General features: G+C 41.1%; 3 protein-coding genes across 5 annotated transcripts; 1 reads left to right on the top strand and 2 right to left on the bottom strand.

Annotated features, from left to right (window-relative positions):
• The first annotated feature begins 120 nt into the window (after nucleotides 1–120).
• zdhhc3b (zinc finger DHHC-type palmitoyltransferase 3b) lies at nucleotides 121–13352 on the top strand. Of its 3 annotated transcripts, XR_007963442.1 has the most exons (8): nucleotides 121–456; nucleotides 5228–5559; nucleotides 6177–6301; nucleotides 7256–7352; nucleotides 7630–7711; nucleotides 8063–8193; nucleotides 8850–11378; nucleotides 11442–13352. XR_007963442.1 is itself a non-coding variant. In XM_052072615.1 (7 exons), exons 2-7 carry the CDS (start codon nucleotides 5257–5259, stop codon nucleotides 9006–9008), a joined length of 897 nt encoding a protein of 298 aa, XP_051928575.1. In that variant the 5' UTR covers nucleotides 121–456; nucleotides 5228–5256; the 3' UTR covers nucleotides 9009–13352. The 3 variants fall into 3 exon arrangements, 2 of the variants coding, with proteins under 2 accessions (XP_051928575.1, XP_051928576.1); XM_052072615.1 differs by having other exon boundaries at nucleotides 8850–13352; XM_052072616.1 differs by lacking the exon at nucleotides 121–456 and adding an exon at nucleotides 4300–4664 and having other exon boundaries at nucleotides 8850–13352.
• exosc7 (exosome component 7) lies at nucleotides 1499–3929 on the bottom strand. Its single transcript, XM_052072617.1, has 8 exons — nucleotides 3789–3929; nucleotides 3609–3710; nucleotides 3382–3476; nucleotides 3065–3230; nucleotides 2914–2984; nucleotides 2327–2450; nucleotides 2068–2223; nucleotides 1499–1686 (listed from the first exon to the last, which is right to left on the bottom strand). The coding sequence occupies exons 1-8, from the start codon at nucleotides 3843–3845 to the stop codon at nucleotides 1585–1587; spliced, it is 873 nt and encodes a 290-aa protein (XP_051928577.1). The 5' UTR covers nucleotides 3846–3929; the 3' UTR covers nucleotides 1499–1584.
• An 11-nt stretch (nucleotides 13353–13363) lies between the features above and the next one.
• On the bottom strand, nucleotides 13364–15849 carry LOC127605056 (transmembrane protein 42). Its single transcript, XM_052072639.1, has 3 exons — nucleotides 15588–15849; nucleotides 14448–14594; nucleotides 13364–14298 (listed from the first exon to the last, which is right to left on the bottom strand). Exons 1-3 carry the CDS (start codon nucleotides 15762–15764, stop codon nucleotides 14152–14154), a joined length of 471 nt encoding a protein of 156 aa, XP_051928599.1. The 5' UTR covers nucleotides 15765–15849; the 3' UTR covers nucleotides 13364–14151.
• Nucleotides 15850–18601: the final 2752 nt, after the last annotated feature.

The following is an 18601-nucleotide window of genomic DNA, read 5'->3' on the forward strand; positions in this document are numbered from 1 at the left end:
TCGTCGTCGCGTATTTCTGGGGCTGTGACGTCACAAAATACAACCAATTAGTGGCACTTGTGCCACGCGGTTGTGTGCTTTTTGTGTTCACCTACTTTCGATATCAAACAGTTGTTTATTCATTGAGTGAGAGTTGGTTGCACTAATGGACGAAGGTGTGACAACATTTTCCTCAGCTTTCCAAAGGAAAAAGAAATACCTGACCAGTGGATCTGAAAGTCAATCGGCAGTGGACGACTGTGGTCGCCGAGCAAGTACTCAAAGCTCTGTTCTGATCGTTTTTGATCCGGCGTGCTTTAGCAAACATTTAGCAGAGAGCATCGGGTACACAAGTGTATTTCGACCCAGGCTGAAACCAGCTCCCGTGCCAACGATTTTTTTTCTTCGGCAACCATCAGCAGCACCAAGGAGAACCCTGGTCGTCGTGATGCACTCGAGAAGCGGCGCAGGTATGAGGTGAGGACTTATTTGCGAGCATCTACGACACTTAAGAATGTCGATTATGAATTGAGCCATTGAGAAAAAAACATCGTAGTGTAATATTTGGTTATTCTATATACAGGGAGCAAAACTTTTCTGTACGGCCTGTTTTATACACACCCTTCATTGTTTAGTGCTATAATTGATTGCACAGCACGACCGAGTTGAGGTTGCTTGATCAATTACGGGTTGCAAACACATTCCAATCCGCTACTCGTGGTTTATTAGTCAAAACCAGGTTTCTCAGTGGCGTTGCCACAGTCATCAATTGTACTTTGATTTTATACTGACCGGCTCAAACATGTATGGTTTGACAACGCCCGCTTCTGTCGGCACATGTGTAAAAAATAAAAAGAAATTTAAAAATCCTCGTCTTATTCCAAAATATCGCTCGCCATTAAATATACTGTTGTGTAGCGAATGGAAATTGATATTTTAAAGTATCTTTATGGTATAGTGTGCTGGTCCGCTACGAAAAACAATTCGGGTAACCCTAGCGGTAGCTCAAGTAACTACACCCACGATGGCTCGAGAGTCGTGGGTTCGGAAATTTAAGTAGTAATTAAAACTTAAATTTTCATCGCACTGTGGTAGACAACTCTCAGGAAGTGACGTTTATGTATTACAAAACATATTTACAAGGAGAATAGGAATTTTAACAGACTCTGAAAAATCTTTGGAATGTGACATTTGGTACATTGAACAGGATGTTCATAACTTTGAATAAACTATCCAACTGGCCATATTTCTTTTGGAAAAGACAGACGTTTTCCACTAAAATAACATTTTATACGGCTTGAATATTCTGTATGAAAAGAAATACCAAAGCATCTGGTGGTCATAGGTTCTGTTTAGTTTTCTTCATCTGAGGTTCACAAACTAAAGTTGCATCGTGTGTGTGTGTGTCTCTGTCTCTTTCGGTAAAATTGAATGGAATTCCCTAATTTTTGTCATACTGTATACATTCACCATAAATATAAAGAAAAATGTCTCAAAAATAAAGACAACTTGTAAAAAATTTAAAACAAAACAGTTTTTACTGGGAGAAAAAAGGTACACAATGATATATACATAGTACTGTATTGTACACGAACAATTACATTTCTAACCAAGAAAGCCCACTTTCTGTCTCGTTCCTAAACTCTCCTCCTGCTGCAGCAGCTTCATGAGAGGCACGTGGAGGGCTTTTCCAACACGTTTACCTGTCTGGAGAATCAAAAAGTCACAATTCAACACTGTGTATAAGTTTTGCCGAAACCATCATTGAAATCATGAGCAGCCATGATGTATGTGAATTGTTTGGGTGCTATTTTTGTTGTTTGAAGCTTTATACTTTATACTATTCTATATTGTGGTAATTGCCATTAGCTCATCTATGCAGTTTTACATTATATGTTAGCATTGGGCTAGCATTAGTCTGGCAGACTTTTGCAACAAGTATATGGTGGAGGATCTCATCCAGTGGGAAAAAATGGCACCCCCAAAAAGATCATGCAAGTGACTAACTGACGTTTGAAGCAAAAATTCGACTTGCTTTAGTGGTTGCCACTGCAAACATATGAGTTGAGGCAAGCGGTAATGACTCACTTCAGTCATTTCGAAGATGCTCTCGGGGTCCAGGCTACCTCCGCCCATCTTCCTCACACAGGTGACCATTCCCTTGTGTGTGACTGAAATGATGAGGCTGGCCACGGAGCACGCCTTCTCTTGCAGAGTGGCGTCCACTACGTGCCTGTGGCCCACCTAACCCCACCCCCAAAAACAAGACCAAAAAAAAATCTGAAAATCTGTCCTCTGCTTTTGCAATAATACTTTTCTTGTGCGAGTCTAAATTGAGTGAGCTTGCCTTGCACAATGTCACTATGCAGGGAACATTCTCTACGTCGAGTCTCATGCAGTCAAAGGGGTCATCTGACAGTTCAATTTCCTTCCCTCCTTCTTCATCGTTTGATATGTGAACCTTGGGGATTCTGTCAGCAAAAGCACTTCAGTACCTTGTCTGCTCAAATACATTGAAGAATCAGATAAAAAAAAAATACTGATAACTACAAATATAGGACTGTAGGCAACCGTATACTCCATCTTGGATTTTTGTCATGCAATCGAAATTTAATTCGGATTAGAAAATGGTTGGATGGAGGACGTTCCATAGTAATCTGTGACTTGTTGTCGCGTGGGATATGATGCCATCTTGTGGCCTGATTGAAAAGTCATTGAAAAAGACATTTTTCTACTCTTTCGTAAATGCCTTGTGATCAAACTGAAGGTTTCTTGGAGTCACAGTGACTCCCAACTACCAACGACAAATTCCTTTTTTACACAATTGGCCCCACACGATAAGATCTTTAGTTCAATTTTAAACTGAAGATATTCCAAGCACAACTTCGTGGGTATCCCCCTTGGACATAAAGAAAGATTTCAAACAGGACTTACTTGGTGCTAAAGAGAGCTGCCTTGATAGCTACTGACATGGCATCATACAGGTTTCCATCACATTGCAGGAGCTGTGCAAAGCAAGGCAGTGTATTAGCAATGGAACATTTGCTTATTCAAGGGCGCAAAGAAAAACAGACTATTCTCTCACCAGTACATCCACATAGAGCACCCAGCAGTGTTCTCCGTTACTGATACACAACTTTTTCAGGTCCACGCTGTGCTTATTGTTGAAGACTTTGTACAGTGTGTTGCTCAGCTCCGTCCCGAGCTCCTCCCCTCCTCGCCCCTCAAATTCTGGAGTTGCGTTCGCTGAACTGGCGAGTGCAAGTACAAACGACAAAAAAAAAAAAAGACAACAACCCAACAGCGTCGATCAAAACATATTTTTGGGGGGTTGGGTGTCCGATGAATATATACCAAGAATTGCATCGAGTATCGTCACGCTTGCAGACACATCCAACTCACCAATCAACAAAGAACTCCAAATAGCCTTCATTTGGGGCCATTGGCCTTGGTTTTCCTATTTCCGCCTTAATTCCTACTAGAACTGCTGTGTGGCCCTGCAAACATGAATATGATTTTTGTCAAACCTGCATGCATCTTGGAAAAATGTATGCAATCTGAGTGAAACGACCAGTCATATGGCCTCCAGTATTATATGTATGTAATCATAGCAAATATTACAATATTACCAGAGAAACTTTGGCCGATCCGTCAGTGTTGGACACCACGTCGGTCTCAATCTCCATGTGTCTGTAGTCTTCACAGCCCCTTCCATCCACTCGCAGATCATCCTGATCGTTGAAATGTGACGACATATTACTCATCAATTAATAAATTCAATGAAAAATATTCCCGTTGTCGATACTCACCCTTATACCATGTAAAATATACACCTTTTCAGCTTCGCTAACTTGTACTGTTGCCATTGTGGAGTCGTGTCCGTCGCGGGAATATTACGTCATCAAAAGCAAACCAGTGTAAAGAACGTCAAGTTTGACAGTTAACACCCGGATGTCAAAAGAAACGGCATCTATCTTTTTCCTCCCCTGCGGCAGCACTTAAATGATTTTTCAACAAGTCATATTTTATTTAAATCCAATAATAGAAGCAGTTTCTTTTGAGAGTGTGATTTCTACGTCTGTTTAATTTAAGCAATGCTGATATTTTTCAAACCATTGTAGTTGAAAACAAAACATCGCTCAGCGCCAAGGATGGAAAATAAATGCTATTTGTACTAATAGTGTGCACTACATTTAACTCGCTAACACTAAAGCAAATTAAAACTGACATGCAAGTATATAACTTTCGAAAGCACAAGAAACAGTTTATGGTCGAAAATTAATCCTGGCAGACATAACCGAGGGTACAGTGAAGTAGGTACCATCCACATGATTACCAGTATCACATACTTCCTGGTTAGACCTGTTTTTTTTTTGTCCCAAGAACTGGGGAGGTTTCAGGACTCGCCAGGGAGGGAAGTACCGGGGTAGCTAAAAAAATCGTCAACCGTAATGCTTTTACTTGATGAACAAGTTCATTAACATCGCACTGAAACTGCAACCGCGACGAAAGTGTGACCGGAGTTGAGTGGACAGCCATTGCCCAGAGACCGGTGACGTTAGCTGGGTCCGCGCTAAAGGCGGGGAACGGTGGAGAAGACGCTTTTCACGTTACTGGAGTGATTTAACTTCGAAAGAACAGAAACTACTTGTTTTTTGCCAAATCGCAAAGAGAGAGAGAGAGAGGTAAGATGTTAAAAAAATGTTTTAACTTGGTGTGTTGCATTTATATGCCTTTTGCTCACCGCGACCCTGCTTTCATTTGTAGTTGCATGTTTACTTCCTACTGTCGTGTTTGATGTGAAAAAGCGAGCACAAAATATTTAGGGTGCAATTAAATAATTCAGGGCATCCGGAGGTCAGAAATGAATGAATTTGTCAAGAGGACAGCGCAGCTGAAGGACACGTGATAGACGTACAAGCTGAAGTGCTGAGAAAAGAAAAAAAGAGTCCTGTTTGAACTAATAGGCGTTATTTAACGTGTTTTTGTAGACATTCACTGGATTTTTACAGCATTAATTTCGTTAGGAGTAATGAGAAGTAACAATGAAACTATTGTGGCTGTTGGTGCGCAGCACTATTGGAACAGTTGCATTGACATTTTTGACAGTGTTTGCATCTCAGCTGGTCACTGACGCACGAGAAGAAAACATCACACCTTTAAATCAGTTGGTACAAAGTGTGAAATGTTTCTCTGATCGTGGAAATGAATCCTGAATCCTAACTCATCTCTGAATTGTGCCTTTCAGCATGCGGTTGAAGCCACGGCTGCTGTAGAATGAAGAGCCCAGCTCGCCGCACTCGGGACATCGAGCGTCAGGCTGGCTACCTGAGGCCCGAACACTGCGCCCCTCCCCCGCCCCGCGGCACCTCCGACACCATGTGGTTCATCCGTGACGGCTGTGGAATCGTGTGCGCTGTCATCACCTGGTTGCTGGTCTTCTACGCGGAATTCGTGGTGATGTTCGTGATGCTGTGGCCCGTCAAGAACGTGGCCTACAGCCTCCTCAACGGGGTGCTCTTCAACAGCTTGGCCTTCCTCGCCCTTGCCTCTCACGCCAAGGCCATGTGCACTGACCCGGTTAGTTGATGACCACCATTCATATTAGTAAACCATCACGTGGAATGTCTTTGTTGGGTCTCTACTATTGTCTGTTATTGCATATATCCAAAGCACCGTAAAAGTCCACGCCTGAACGATTAATCAAAATCAAACATTGTGATGCAGTAGAATGAAGTAGAATACCAACCTTGCTCAACACACGGCAACAAATCTTAATATTCAGCGATGCGATGCTCGGTTGACCGGCTTTGTCTTTGTCATTTGTTTACGTTTATCATGTCTCTGTCTGATTCAGATTCTGTCAGAACAGCCAATCGGAGTGATGAATTGTGACTGACTGCTGCTTCCATTTTGCATCGTGAATCTGCCGTGCACTTTTCGCTGTTCGAGCAGAGTGACTGGAAAAATAGACAACAATCTCTTCATTCTTTACATGCGCAAAGACACAACTGTATCGAATAGCAAGTGCTAATGAATTTGTGATACGAAAATGGTAACATAAAAAAAGACTTAATGAAACCCTCAAAAGTAAAAGATGCAAAACAGCAAAAGAAAATGAGTCAAGTTTTCCAGCCCTGTTAAAGTCTTATTTAAAAAAAATAAAATAAAAAGATTCATTTTTTTTCTGTCCCCAGGGCGCTGTGCCAAAAGGAAACGCGACCAAAGAATTCATTGAGAGCCTCCAGCTCAAACCAGGACAGGTGGTCTACAAGTGTCCCAAATGCTGCAGCATCAAGCCTGACCGAGCTCATCACTGCAGGTACGCTGGCTGGCGGGCATGGAGACAATTTATGATAAATTATAAATCCGTGCAAACCTGCCAAGAAAAAAAAAACCCAAAACGCCCTGATGTGACTTCCTCACGAGGGGCACACGTCCTCATTAGTTGCCGTTCCAGCTCTGCCTCCTGCCTGATGTGCAGTTTCCAATTTAGTTGTTGTTGTTCGGGACACTGCGATCCCTGTAGATTTTTCCCTAGCTTGATAATGACCTACCTCTGCGGCAGAACTCCTTTTGGATTCTGGCATGGAAAGTGAATAATTCAACCGTAGAGCGAGCGCTTTGAGGCAGAGCATTGTGTCAGTCTGTGAGAAAGGATATACTTGAAACGCCCCTGCATGCACATTAGACACTTTGTAGGAACTGAAAAATGTCAAGGAGTGAGTAAGGACTTGCAGATCAAAGGGTTGCGGTTGAATGCATTTCAGTTAAGTGTGTAAAAACGAAACTAACGTTTATGCTTTAATAATGTCTCAAGATACTACAATTGATAGACGAATCAATGATTTGTTGTTTCCTGTTCACCCTCTCGACTGTAAATATTCTCCAATTTCCATAGTCCTCCGTGGAAGCATCTTTTGAATCTAAATAAGGCATTTTTTTAATCGTTTGCTTGTCAAATCAGTTCGCCCCATTGAAATGAATTGAAATGCCATTAATGCGTTCCACACCCGCCCAAAAAACACCACCATTTTTCTCTTGTGTGCTTGTTAATAAAGAACAAATGTCACTGCATTGTGTAAAAACATAAAAGAGAATGTAAAGCTATAAACTGGTTTTAGAAAGTCTAACGAATGCATGCCAAGGTAAGACAATACTTACTTTAAGACATTGTGCACAGTCTGTATGACTCCAGAAATGTTCAGTGACCTCGCAGACGGGATGGTCGTCCTTATCGGGTCCAATTTTCTTTCTCCTGCCTATGTGTGTGCAGTGTGTGCAAACGCTGCATCAAAAAGATGGATCACCACTGTCCCTGGGTCAACAATTGTGTTGGGGAGAACAATCAGAAGTACTTTGTGCTTTTCACGGTGAGCCTCTCGAAATCACATCCTCCATAGCTGCATTCAAACAAATAGCGATGACTAAAAAGTCCTTCAAATTATAGTTACGCGGTCACGTAGCGATTGTCTTGTGTTCCGAGAACACATCCCCAGAGAGTGATTGCTTTGACCCCTTGAGCTTGTGTCACATACCGTAGACAGACGGGGCAACTTGAATGCCATCGCTTTTGCGATTAGACAAAATATGCACGTTGGAGTTGGTCACCTATTTCAAAATATGTCCGTCTGTGTTTTCGTTGTCTAGCTGTACATTGCGTTAATATCGTTCCACGCGCTTGCCATGGTGGGGTTCCATTTTGTTGTCTGCTTTGAAGAGGATTGGTCAAGTAAGTGAGCATTTTATTCCCGAATGCTTTGTCAGCACTTTGTAAAGTGAGTCCAGCCCTCTCATTATTTTTGGAAATAATCTGTCCTATACTCTATTTTCATGGGTCTGCTACAATATAAAGTAGTCAGTGTAAAGCTTGTAACAGCCAATTAACTGTCCTCTCAAAATAACCTGACATTAGTAAGTCAAAACGTCCAAATTAGCCCCAACTAGCCATTTTCAAGCCTCAGATTCCTTGAATGTACAATGACTTAGGTGGCGTTATCGCCGATATCGTATACCTTTACCATTGCTAAAGTTGACAATAGTTTCGTACATTTTGCAATCGCAATTTCCCTTCCTTCATCAGAGTGCAGCGCTTTCTCTGCACCTGCAACGGTCATCCTCCTCATCCTCCTGTGCTTCGAGGGCCTTCTGTTCTTAATCTTCACAGCGATCATGTTTGGCACACAGGTGCACTCGATCTGCTCCGATGAAACGGTAAGCATCGAGTCCATCCGTGTCTTGCGTAACCTGTTTTGGAAAATAATGTTGTCACGTGTTAGACTGGCCTGATGTTATGAGGCATCTTCTGCAGCGCGCTTACATTCCAGCCTGTCATCGCTTCCTTTAAGGCCTTTTTCATTTTTCTCACGGTTTATATAATGGTCTTGGAGATCAATATATAAGGAGCATCTGAATGATTTTTTTTTCCTCTAAAAAAATACTGTATGTAGCAGTTTAAAGCCTTTGAGGGACAGCGGTAAGTACAGTGGACAGCTTATCCATGTTATTAGGTTACAGGGTACCTGAAAGGGTTAAAAAGAAAAAAATATATACAGTATATATACCGTTTAATATTTCAGATCCGGCTCAACTTTTTGCTTCGAACAAGGAGCTGAGCAGCAAAATTCACATCAGATGTTAGATAGATCCATGAGAACTATAACACCAGCCAAGTTGAATGTAAATAATTTTTGGCGGGCCACTAATGGCCCCTAGGCCTCGGTTTGAATAGCTGTGGTCGAAATGAAGACACTTTTCTAAATTAATTATGTCAATGTGTTGCTTTCGATGGGGATGAGGGGAGATCAATCGTGTGCCCCAAAAATATAATCCTAAAAAATAAAGTTAGGTTTCATCTTTTTACCTCACAGGGTATCGAGCAGCTGAAAAAGGAAGAGAGGAAATGGCTTAAAAAGTCCAAATGGATGAACATGAAAGTGGTTTTCGGGCACCCGTTCTCGGTGGCCTGGCTCAATCCCTTCGCGACACCCGATCACGGCAAAGCGGACGTATACCAGTACATAGTGTGAAGGTTAGAGCGTCGCGCGTTGGCTCGAAACGACGTATTAATGGAGAAAAAAAAAATAAAACTCCTTCACTATGTTGCATCTGTCTTGCTGCGGATTACCACTTATATTGCAAAAGGAAAAAAAATACTCACAAAAAGCAAATGGGTCGACTCGAATGACAAAGTAGGAATCGTCGCGTGTTATGTGTGATCTTGACCTTGGTTTACAATGCGCAATACAAATCGAGGCCGTTTTGTCTTCCTGTAACGTTTGGTCATTTGAACCCTGTCGCTGAGTTGCCTTCGATTTATGGGCCGAGGCGTCAAGCACACATGGACGTCATTTTGTATCGTCTCCATATGTGAAACCATGGACCAGAGATTGACATTCTGTCAAGGAAATGGATTTTAGGAGTGAATTTCTTGTGATTTATTTTATTTTTTTTCTTTCAAACAGTTTCTGTAATGCTGTATTTCCTCATATGGTGGTTGGAGGAGTTTACTCCACCGCTGAGTTCGAGTTAAGACGTTTATCGGGGGACAGGAGTTTTATTGAACACACAAGATTTTTTTTATGCATTTTTTTTTTAAAGAATATTTTAAAAGTATGTGGTGTTGCCCACCTCATAGCAATTCACTGTCCACACCCCTGCTATTATGTGCCCTTGCCTGTGGGAAAGGAGAGCCACAGTTGCCTCAGCACTTTACAGTCAGCGGAACAGTAAAACACGAAAAGCACACTCGCGCTGAAGCCGCAGTCGGCCACAGCTCTCCCCGGACACTCGCATGCAGGCTGGCTGATGTCATAAGCCACCCCGCCTGGTCCCGCCTCTTCGAAGCCTATACGTTTCATCTACAGTATTTTCTGTACATTCCACTCCCTTTTTTTTCTCTTCAAATACATGTTACAATGTACTTGAAAACTCTATTTTGACCTGTTGAAATATTTTGAAGGCAAGCAGGAAATGTCAAATTCTATTTTAGAAAAGTGTTTATATGCGGTCTCTATATATGGCGTATTCAAATTTAATATCCATCCATTTTCTGGAGCGTTTGCCCGTCGGGTTGCGGGTGGGTTGGGGTCTACAGTGGCAGGGTACAACTCCCGACTGGTCGTGGGCAACAATATAATAATAATCATGATATTAATATACAATATTATAAATGTATATTAGTGTTGCCTTGAGAGATGGCTGACCCGAATTGAGTCTTGAAGCAGATGACAGCTTTTGTCTCGTACTGAAAGGGTAGATGTCTTTTATACGTTTTGGAGTTTATCCATTATAAGTTGCATACATATTACATCCCAAAAATTCTGCCGTCTTTTATCAAGTGACTTCAGAACGCCCCCGCAGCCCTCCCCAAATCTTCATTTCTGCTAACTGTTGAAACATTGAGCAATTTTTGCTCTGTAAACTGAACTTTCTCTTTAAAGTCCAGTGTAAACTTGAGCTTTCCACATGCCAGGTCTTTTTTTTTTGTAGACGTAAGTTGAAATAACGGAGACAGGGTTGTGGAACGGGAAAAGGTGACTGAAGCAGCCACTATTTGAGGAAATGCTGTCAATCAACTGCTCAGATGCACGGTGTGGGGTATGCAACGTGCAACAAGTACCGTAACTCACTTTTGCTGATGTTCAAAACTTGGAAACATGCTGGATAGTTGTTTTGTTACGCGAACGTTGATGCCATTTGGAAGGTATGAAAACTGTGATGGGATGTCAAACTGACAGTTAATATAATTCAGTTGAAGAGCGGTGTAAAAGCCTCCACCTTTTACTAAGATGTCACTATCGCAGCCTCGTTGTCGCGAGCGGATGTGCAATACTGCGCAAAAGTTTTCAGCCACCATTAGATTTGTTATACATGAGATGCTGTTAGTTGAAAAAAAAATTTCCTTTATGCTATCGATGCCAATTGTGAACACTTGCACATTTACCCCATGAGTTGCGCGCCGTATTTTCCGCACTATCAAGTGCACCTTAAAGCATTCCATTTTCTCAGTGCGCCTTATGAGCCGCCTTCTATGTGGATCAATATTTGGATTTCTCGAACGTAGTATTTTAAATGTTCTGTAAAGGCCTTTGTTTACAGCTGCAGCGGTCGTGAAAGCTCGATATAAATTAAAGCTGTTGCTCCATCTAGTGGAGGCATAATGCAACCGCAGCCACTATTGTGGCTTCTATTCTATGCGCCTTATAATGCGGTGCGCCCTGTATATGAAAGCAGTTTTAAAACAGGCCATTCATTGAAGGGGCACCTTATACTCCGAAGCGCCTTATAATGCGGAAAATATGATAGTCATACTATTTGTCCTTTTTTTTTTTTTTTTTTTTTTTAATAATTCTAAACCCTGTGGTGACCTCAAACTTTTGACGCCGTATTTTACATTTGTTATGAAATGCTGATTTAGATACTGCCAAACTAGTACCGGGGGAAATGCATTCTCGTTTAAGGTAAAGAAGTCCGGGGGGGAGGGGGATATCTTAAATGATGTCAATATGTGACCAATCAGGTGCTCCTGTATAAACTCAAGAGCCTTAAAGCATAAAACTGAAGACCATATGAATTGATCGACTGAAAATTTCACGCAGGCCACTCACTCGATGATTCACCCAACCCAACCATCAAAGGGGAGTTTGTGGAACATTTGATTTGAACTTGCGTGATGCGTTCTGTTTCAATGTGTGTGTGTGAGGGGGGGGGTGGGGGTTAAAATGCAATACAGTATCGTTGCAATATTTTTTTTTTAACATCTTATGGATATACAGTCTACTATCCATCTTACAAGAATAACACTAGCTGGCAGTTTATAATTTGTACGGTCCGTCATCAATACTATTTTAGTACGTTTTAGGAATTTATTTTATAATGTATTTCAGTTAAGAAGAGGGAGAGAGAGCAATAAAGTTCTGTTGAGACAATGAATCATGTCTATTTCTTCCAGTATTTTCACTTGGCAAAAGTCTCCGTTCATTATTTCTTTTGAGAGCATTTAACAGGTGAGTCAGTAAGCATCATGAATGAGGTACAAAAAGTTAGTCTTACCCCAAAACTGCAATCTATTTAATTATTACTGTCTGTTTTTTTAAATTACACTATGAGGAAGAGTTGCATTGTTTCTAGATGAGAAAAAAATACACATTTCATTGAAATCATTTCAACCGGTCATCAAAAATAAGCATCTTGCTCAAGTCTACCCGGCGACCAATTTTTTTTTTTTTGTGACACTGGAGATGATCAATTGCACAAGAGTGAACCAAAAAAAAACCAGCCATGATCCTGTAATTCTTAGTTTCTAGACTTAAGTACACGATACAGTATCTTGTGTTCCCAAAATTCAAGTGCGCAATCCAAATATTGTGACACATCAAACATTTTTTTTGTACTCGTTACAGATATAAATCATCTCTCTGATCACGTTGTGGTCACATTAATAGGGATGCATGTTACATAAGATACACGCAACAATTGAAAGCACGTCTGGTGGACAGTGTTTGTGACTTGTTGTTCTCGCTACCATGATGCATTCATATGTCTAATCAACAGCAAAGTGAGACCGAAAGACCAAAAGAAAGCCTTTGATGTGGGCTGACGGTTATTTACTCCCAAAGTAAATGTCCTCCATTTCCTCAACTAACGACGTTACTTTATTCAACTCAAGAGTGCCAGGCATATATTTGAAACGCCGTGGCCTTTGTACGTTGGTTGACCAATAAGTTTTATTGCCATGTTGCATTGAAAATGAAATGCAGAACTGAACTATATACACACGTTTGTCCCCTCAAACAACTCAAAATAAAAAACAGCCACTGTTAATCTAGCCTAGAGTGAAAGCAGGCGCTATTAATATAGTCCAAATATGCGATGTCTATTAGGTGTGTCCCTTAAAAAGCAAAAGAATTGCCAAATATGAATTGGCCTCATTAATGTCTAAACCGCTGGAGAAATGTAACTAGTAGCTATGCTGAAGATAACTACAGCACAATTGGCAAGCCATTTTTTTCCCTCCAGAAAGAACGTTGATGCCGTTTAGCTTATAGCATCGATTAGTATTCAAGAGTCCAAGGTCTTTCATAGCTACATTTCTATTATTGTGAAAAGAGAACCTCTTTTTTTTTTTCTTTAAAGATTTAAGTATGCACAGATGTTTACAGTGAGTGTCATAGTGATTTGAAAGAAACACTTTGGTAACCAGATAGCTGCTGTATACAACCAAAATTAATTCACGGTGACATTGTGCCAATGTTGACAAACCCACTGCTCCCTTGTTGCCTGGCAACCTCACGGAATCAAACTCCAGGATGCCAAAGAACTTATCAAAGGAGTTGTTGTTCTAACACATTATAACATCAAAAAAATAAAAATACTTGGACAAGAGTCAGACAAGCTGTTTCTTCCTGTTTGCCATTTTCATGCGTATTTGAGCTAACCATTGCCCCTCAGGCCATTGATATCTTTAAAAACAGAATGTAACACTAATTTCTTCATCTTACTCTCCGCAAATAAAGTAAATTGCGCCTCAATGGTTCCATTGAACAAGTAGCTCACAAGCTAGCTAGCTAGCTTCCCCCCATTCCTTCCCATTGCTTCTGGTTGTTAATTCTGAGTGTTCTCAAAGAGATTCTATATGAAGTTATTTCATTATACTTGTATGACAGTTCAGAGTATTCACATTTTATTTACATTGTTTGTACTGTCCATATTTTACAATTGTTTGACCCTGGACTGAATTGATTTACTAGCACTTTCTATGGGAATTTTTAATTAAAAACTGATCAGCATCAACTTTACGGATTCCACTGTAATATAAATATATATACAGTATATTTTTTCTTTGATTGTTAGATATTAAGATGTACCTTGTCACTGCTAGCCTGACATGTACCCATTCAGACCAATAATGACGATGCTAATTAGCCTCCTGTTGAACAAGGCGCAGACATTAATTTTGAATATATTTTTTAGCAAGAGTTGCAAGAGTTGAAACAAAATCATTTTTCTTTTGGTTTGTTTCCCTGACAGATTTCATAAATAGACGCATTTAAAAAAACATTCTCTGACATAGGATGGTTCTTTGGCGTGATGACATATCAGATTTAGAAGCTATTCAAAGAATAAGAAGAACCAAATCAGGCTGAACAGTTAAGTGGAGATGAAACGATGTCATTCATCTCGCTTGGCAACCGCGCTGGGTTGTCGATCCTGCGGCGAAACCCTCTGCAGTACGAGCAGGCCAGAGAACGTCAGGGAGATCCCGACCCACCACAGTGTTATTTGGGCCTCACCGAAGATCAGCTGGCCCAGGAAAGCCTCAAGATGAGAATAAGTAAGGATAAAACTACATTTTATTTTTATTATTACAATATATTTTTAGGAAGCAATCTGAAAGTAAAAGCAAGAGTATTTGCATAGGGGTGTGAGTTTGCGTGCGGGAGAAGGAGAGATAGGCTGCTACTCACGGAAGATACCAAGTTGGAGGCAGTGGTGGTCACAGTGGTTTGGGTGGAGGAGGAGGAGTACCTGAGTGCTTTGGCAAGGAAGGTCCACATCACAGCATTGCAGGTGAAAAGCAGTCCGCCACACAGCAGCCTCAGAGGGATGTGAAGCTGGAATATGACATCATCAAAAATGGAGATGTGACATCAAGTTCAGACGAACACTTGTGAACCTGACCGCATTTTTTGTTTTGGGCATGCGTTTCTATACGGTGGTTAACCTATTTTACACTTTTGTTAGTAAATTAGGTTAATCACAGATGCACCACATGCAGAACCTTTGAATCCTTGTGACAATTTTTTATGTATTTATCACTGCAGTGGTTAACTTATTTTTACACTTGTATGGGAGGAAGAATGTGAAATTGGGAGTGTGAGTATGATGTTCATCTTACCCTCTAAAAATTTATTGACATTGTCTCATCTGTTTTAAGATATTTTTTTATGAGGCAGGTCTTAGTCGTTAGTAAATTCACCTCACAATTCTGAGGTTGAGGGTTTGAATCCGGCCCTTGTGTTTCCCTTTTTGAATGGACATGAAACAACAAATTTTCATTAAATAAATGACCCATCTTGTATTTATTTGTTTGCGAGTTCTCAACTTTTCATCAACTAGCCAAAAACATGCACGTTAGGTAGTTGATTTGAAGATGGAAAAAAATGTGAATTGTTTCTCTAAATGGCCCTTATTGGCTGCAACCAGTCCATGGTGTACATCCTATTTGTTTTTATAAATGCAGTGCTATTTTTTTCCTTGAACACACGTAGCAAAAACATCTCGTTTTTTTGGGGGGGGGGGGTGTTTAACGGTCTTTTATTTTTATAATTTTTTTTACAAAGGCGCAAATTGATTTTATATGGTGTTTAGCATCAGAGTTATCGCTTTTTGACAGGCCTTCGTTCAGAAAATGTAGAAGCAATTATTGGCGCGTGAAGGTCAAAGAACGAACGCCCCGTTGAGACGAAACCGCGTTGTGACCTGCAAACAACGCGATGGCACACGCCTTTGCAATGTCACCCATCACCCGAGCGCACCCTCGTCGTGAGTGGTGCTGAATCTGAGGGAGCTTTCCTTTCACGGCTCCCCCGGCTTCCATGACTCACCCGATCGCAGGCGGTAGTTTCGTCCACTTGCCGAAATCTCCGCTGCTCTCCCCACGTCCGGAGCCCCGTCTCGCACACTCCCTTCAGGTAGTCCGCTCCCAGGGACAGCTTGGCCGACGACGACGCCACGGCCGCAAGGAAACCCGCCAGCAGTGCATAGAAAACTCCGGGGAACATCTTGAAGGAGGACAGCTGAGATACATAATGGGCTACTCCATCTTTCCACCTCTCCGGCTTCACCGTTCAAAAGCCGCTCTGATGTGGTGGCGTGCGGTGCACTTTCTCCACTCGGCCGTTTGGGGGCAGTCACAGCGCATACGTCTGTAGAAGCAACGGGGTTGGGGGTGTGGACTAATCGTCCCGCGTTGCACTGTGGGAGTTGTTGTCTTTTTGCCTTACATTAATTGCCATTTTTTTAAACCTAATTCAGCGGCCGACGAAGAAATAAACAATGAAATTGGTGAAATTCATATTTCACCGACCTGATATTTCACAAAAAAGTAAAAAAAAATTCAAGCCTGTATAAAATAGTGATTTACAGCGCATGACGTATCATGTAGCTGTAAATCACTATTTTATATCATAACCTATATAAAACACAACTAATAGTCTATCAAATTCATTTATAATTATTTTCCGTAATCGATTTTATTTCAGCCCCTCCACAGGAAATATTCTCTGATATCTTTTGTCCTCGATGAACATTGATTATCGTGGTGTTGCATCAAAATAAGACATCGGCTTTTACTTTGGAAAACAACGGTCAACATTTTTCCTATTTTCTGGCATGTTACGGACCAAACCAGTAACAGAATCATAAAACATTATGCTTAAAGTACTAAAGCATAATTTTCTTCGCTGTCAATTAGAAAAAAAAAATGTCCCATTTATAGTTAACCCTTTAACTATAAATGGAAATTAAAACATGATTTTTAAACTTGGATTCCTTGATTAATCCACAAAATAATCATCAGATTAATCGATGATTAAAACAGTTTAGTTTTAGGTTTTCAGTTTTCCCCTTGTCATTCATACCAAGTTGGAGTGGGTCACATTATGGTACCTCCCCCTCTACTGTGTAATTAATGCAGTTTGAAGCAGAGGACAATCAATGCTAATGTCATGGAGAGAGTACGTAAAAGTGAGTTTCCAAAAAGCATGACTTCCCTTCTTCCAGACTGCTTAAACTGCAGAGATATGGACCCTTATTCCCAACAGCATACTAATTGGCTATACTCAAGGACCATTTCCGTTAAAACTAAGTTGAAGTGGAATAGTGTAGCGGAAGGTTGAAGCACATAGACACAATTTCCACTTGCTTTCCTCTGTGACCTTTACAGTGAGCAGACATTGAGTGTCTGATGTCTGGAAACAAGATTATCTCCCAAATTGAGAGCAGAAAGGGGAATCATTTGAGATGTGAGAACCCATAATGGCTTACATGAAAGTTAATGTGGCTTTAACAAAATATTGAGGCTGTAGTATATTTAACTAATTGACAGGACCGAACATGCTTTTTTATTGGCTTCATTAATTTTAGAGTAGGCAGCCCGATGGTCTAGTGGTTAAGATAAGAAAACCTTTATTAGTTAGTACGTCGACTTAACAGTGCAGAGTTACCGGGTTCAATTCCAGCTCCGGCCTCCCTGTGTGGAGTTTGGATGTTCTCTCTGGGCCTGTGTGGGTTTTCTCCGGGTACTCCAGTTTCCTCCCACATTTCAAAAACATGCATGGCAGGCGGATTGAACACGCTAAATTGTCCCTAGGTGTGAGCGTGGATTGTTGTTTGTCTCTGTGTACCTTGCGATTGGCTGGCAACCAATTCATGCTATCGACTACGGCCTACTGGCGAAGACGGCTGGGATAGGCTACCAAACACAGATTTATGTATTTGCGAGGTGAAGAGTATTGATACAACTGTACATGGTGTATTTTTTTAACAGAAATATCTATTGTCTGTGTAAGGTCTATTCAGGGGTTCTCAAGAGAAGGGTCGAGCAGAACGTTCAGAGTCAGAATTGTTAGTGGGGTTTCATCCATTCGGAACCGTTAAGCCCATCTCCACATGAAGCCGATGACATCTTCGTGTGTGAATGCTATCCTAATTTGACGAATGCGACTCTCTTTTCATTTATTTTGAAAGCATTCACGCATCTCCCTCTAGCATCCTTGACAAGGCAAATAACAAAGCAAAACAAATTCATATTTCAATCGGACAGGTTCTCTTCTGCTTAGTTTTCAGTGGAGCAGTTCTTCCTTTCTTAGCGTCAAGTTCGAGAGCTAATTGGGCTTCTCCTGTCCTTGTTCACTCGAGCGCGAATTGAGCCGATGTGAGCCTCGTGACACTTGTACAGAAGAGCTGTCACCTGCCCAAATCTCCCTCCTCCCCATACTTTTGGCGCTAATCAGACTTGAAATAAAAAATAATTTGACAGAAGATTTAAGCATGACCTTATCAGCCATCAAATATAGATAAAAATGGGGGTATAATTAACCCTTTCATGCGCCCTGTAATCCGATCACATGACACGTGGCCTGGTCTGAATCTTGATAAATTATTGTATTTTTGTGCCTCAAAGTTATCGATTGTGTCCGACAAAACAAGTCTGTAGATTTCCATCAGTGCACTGTTATGAAACGCATTCATCCGTATTCAAAATCTGCCATCACTTTAACGTGAACTCTGCCATGCTGCAGGTTTTTTTTTTTTCCAATAAGCTCTCAAAACGAGCCCGACCAAGCAATGAACGTCTGGTCTGCCGTATCACGTCAGGAAATGAAACCCCTTGAGCATGATTCATTAAGAGCTATGAAATATTATGCCAGAGAAAAATTGAGAGAAATAGGACTAGAATAGAGCGGCTGAGTGATGACTTCCCCCCCCCCCCCTCATATTTTATCCTTCAAAGCTGAGTCTTGTTCTCGCTTTTTTTTTTTCTATGGCGAACCGAGCATCCGTTACCTTCTGAAAAGGTCGGCGGTGTTGTAAATGTCAAACTTTTCTTCAAAACATT

The sequence above is a fragment of the Hippocampus zosterae genome, chromosome 7, assembly GCF_025434085.1.
Source record: "Hippocampus zosterae strain Florida chromosome 7, ASM2543408v3, whole genome shotgun sequence".
Taxonomy (NCBI): Eukaryota; Metazoa; Chordata; class Actinopteri; order Syngnathiformes; family Syngnathidae; genus Hippocampus; species Hippocampus zosterae.

Coding starts and splice junctions, on each gene's coding strand:
- exosc7 (XM_052072617.1), bottom strand. CDS start 3,845: ATGGCAACAGTACAAGTTAGCGAAGCTGAAAAGGTGTATATTTTACAT. Junction 3,477..3,608: donor GATCGGCCAAAGTTTCTCTG/GTAATATTGTAA, acceptor TCATGTTTGCAG/GGCCACACAGCAGTTCTAGT. Junction 2,224..2,326: donor GCATAGTGACATTGTGCAAG/GCAAGCTCACTC, acceptor GGGTGGGGTTAG/GTGGGCCACAGGCACGTAGT.
- zdhhc3b (XM_052072615.1), top strand. CDS start 5,257: ATGAAGAGCCCAGCTCGCCGCACTCGGGACATCGAGCGTCAGGCTGGC. Junction 7,353..7,629: donor AGTACTTTGTGCTTTTCACG/GTGAGCCTCTCG, acceptor TTCGTTGTCTAG/CTGTACATTGCGTTAATATC. Junction 8,194..8,849: donor CGATCTGCTCCGATGAAACG/GTAAGCATCGAG, acceptor TTTACCTCACAG/GGTATCGAGCAGCTGAAAAA.
- LOC127605056 (XM_052072639.1), bottom strand. CDS start 15,764: ATGTTCCCCGGAGTTTTCTATGCACTGCTGGCGGGTTTCCTTGCGGCC. Junction 14,595..15,587: donor AAACTACCGCCTGCGATCGG/GTGAGTCATGGA, acceptor GTCATATTCCAG/CTTCACATCCCTCTGAGGCT. Junction 14,299..14,447: donor CCTCCAACTTGGTATCTTCC/GTGAGTAGCAGC, acceptor TCTCATCTTGAG/GCTTTCCTGGGCCAGCTGAT.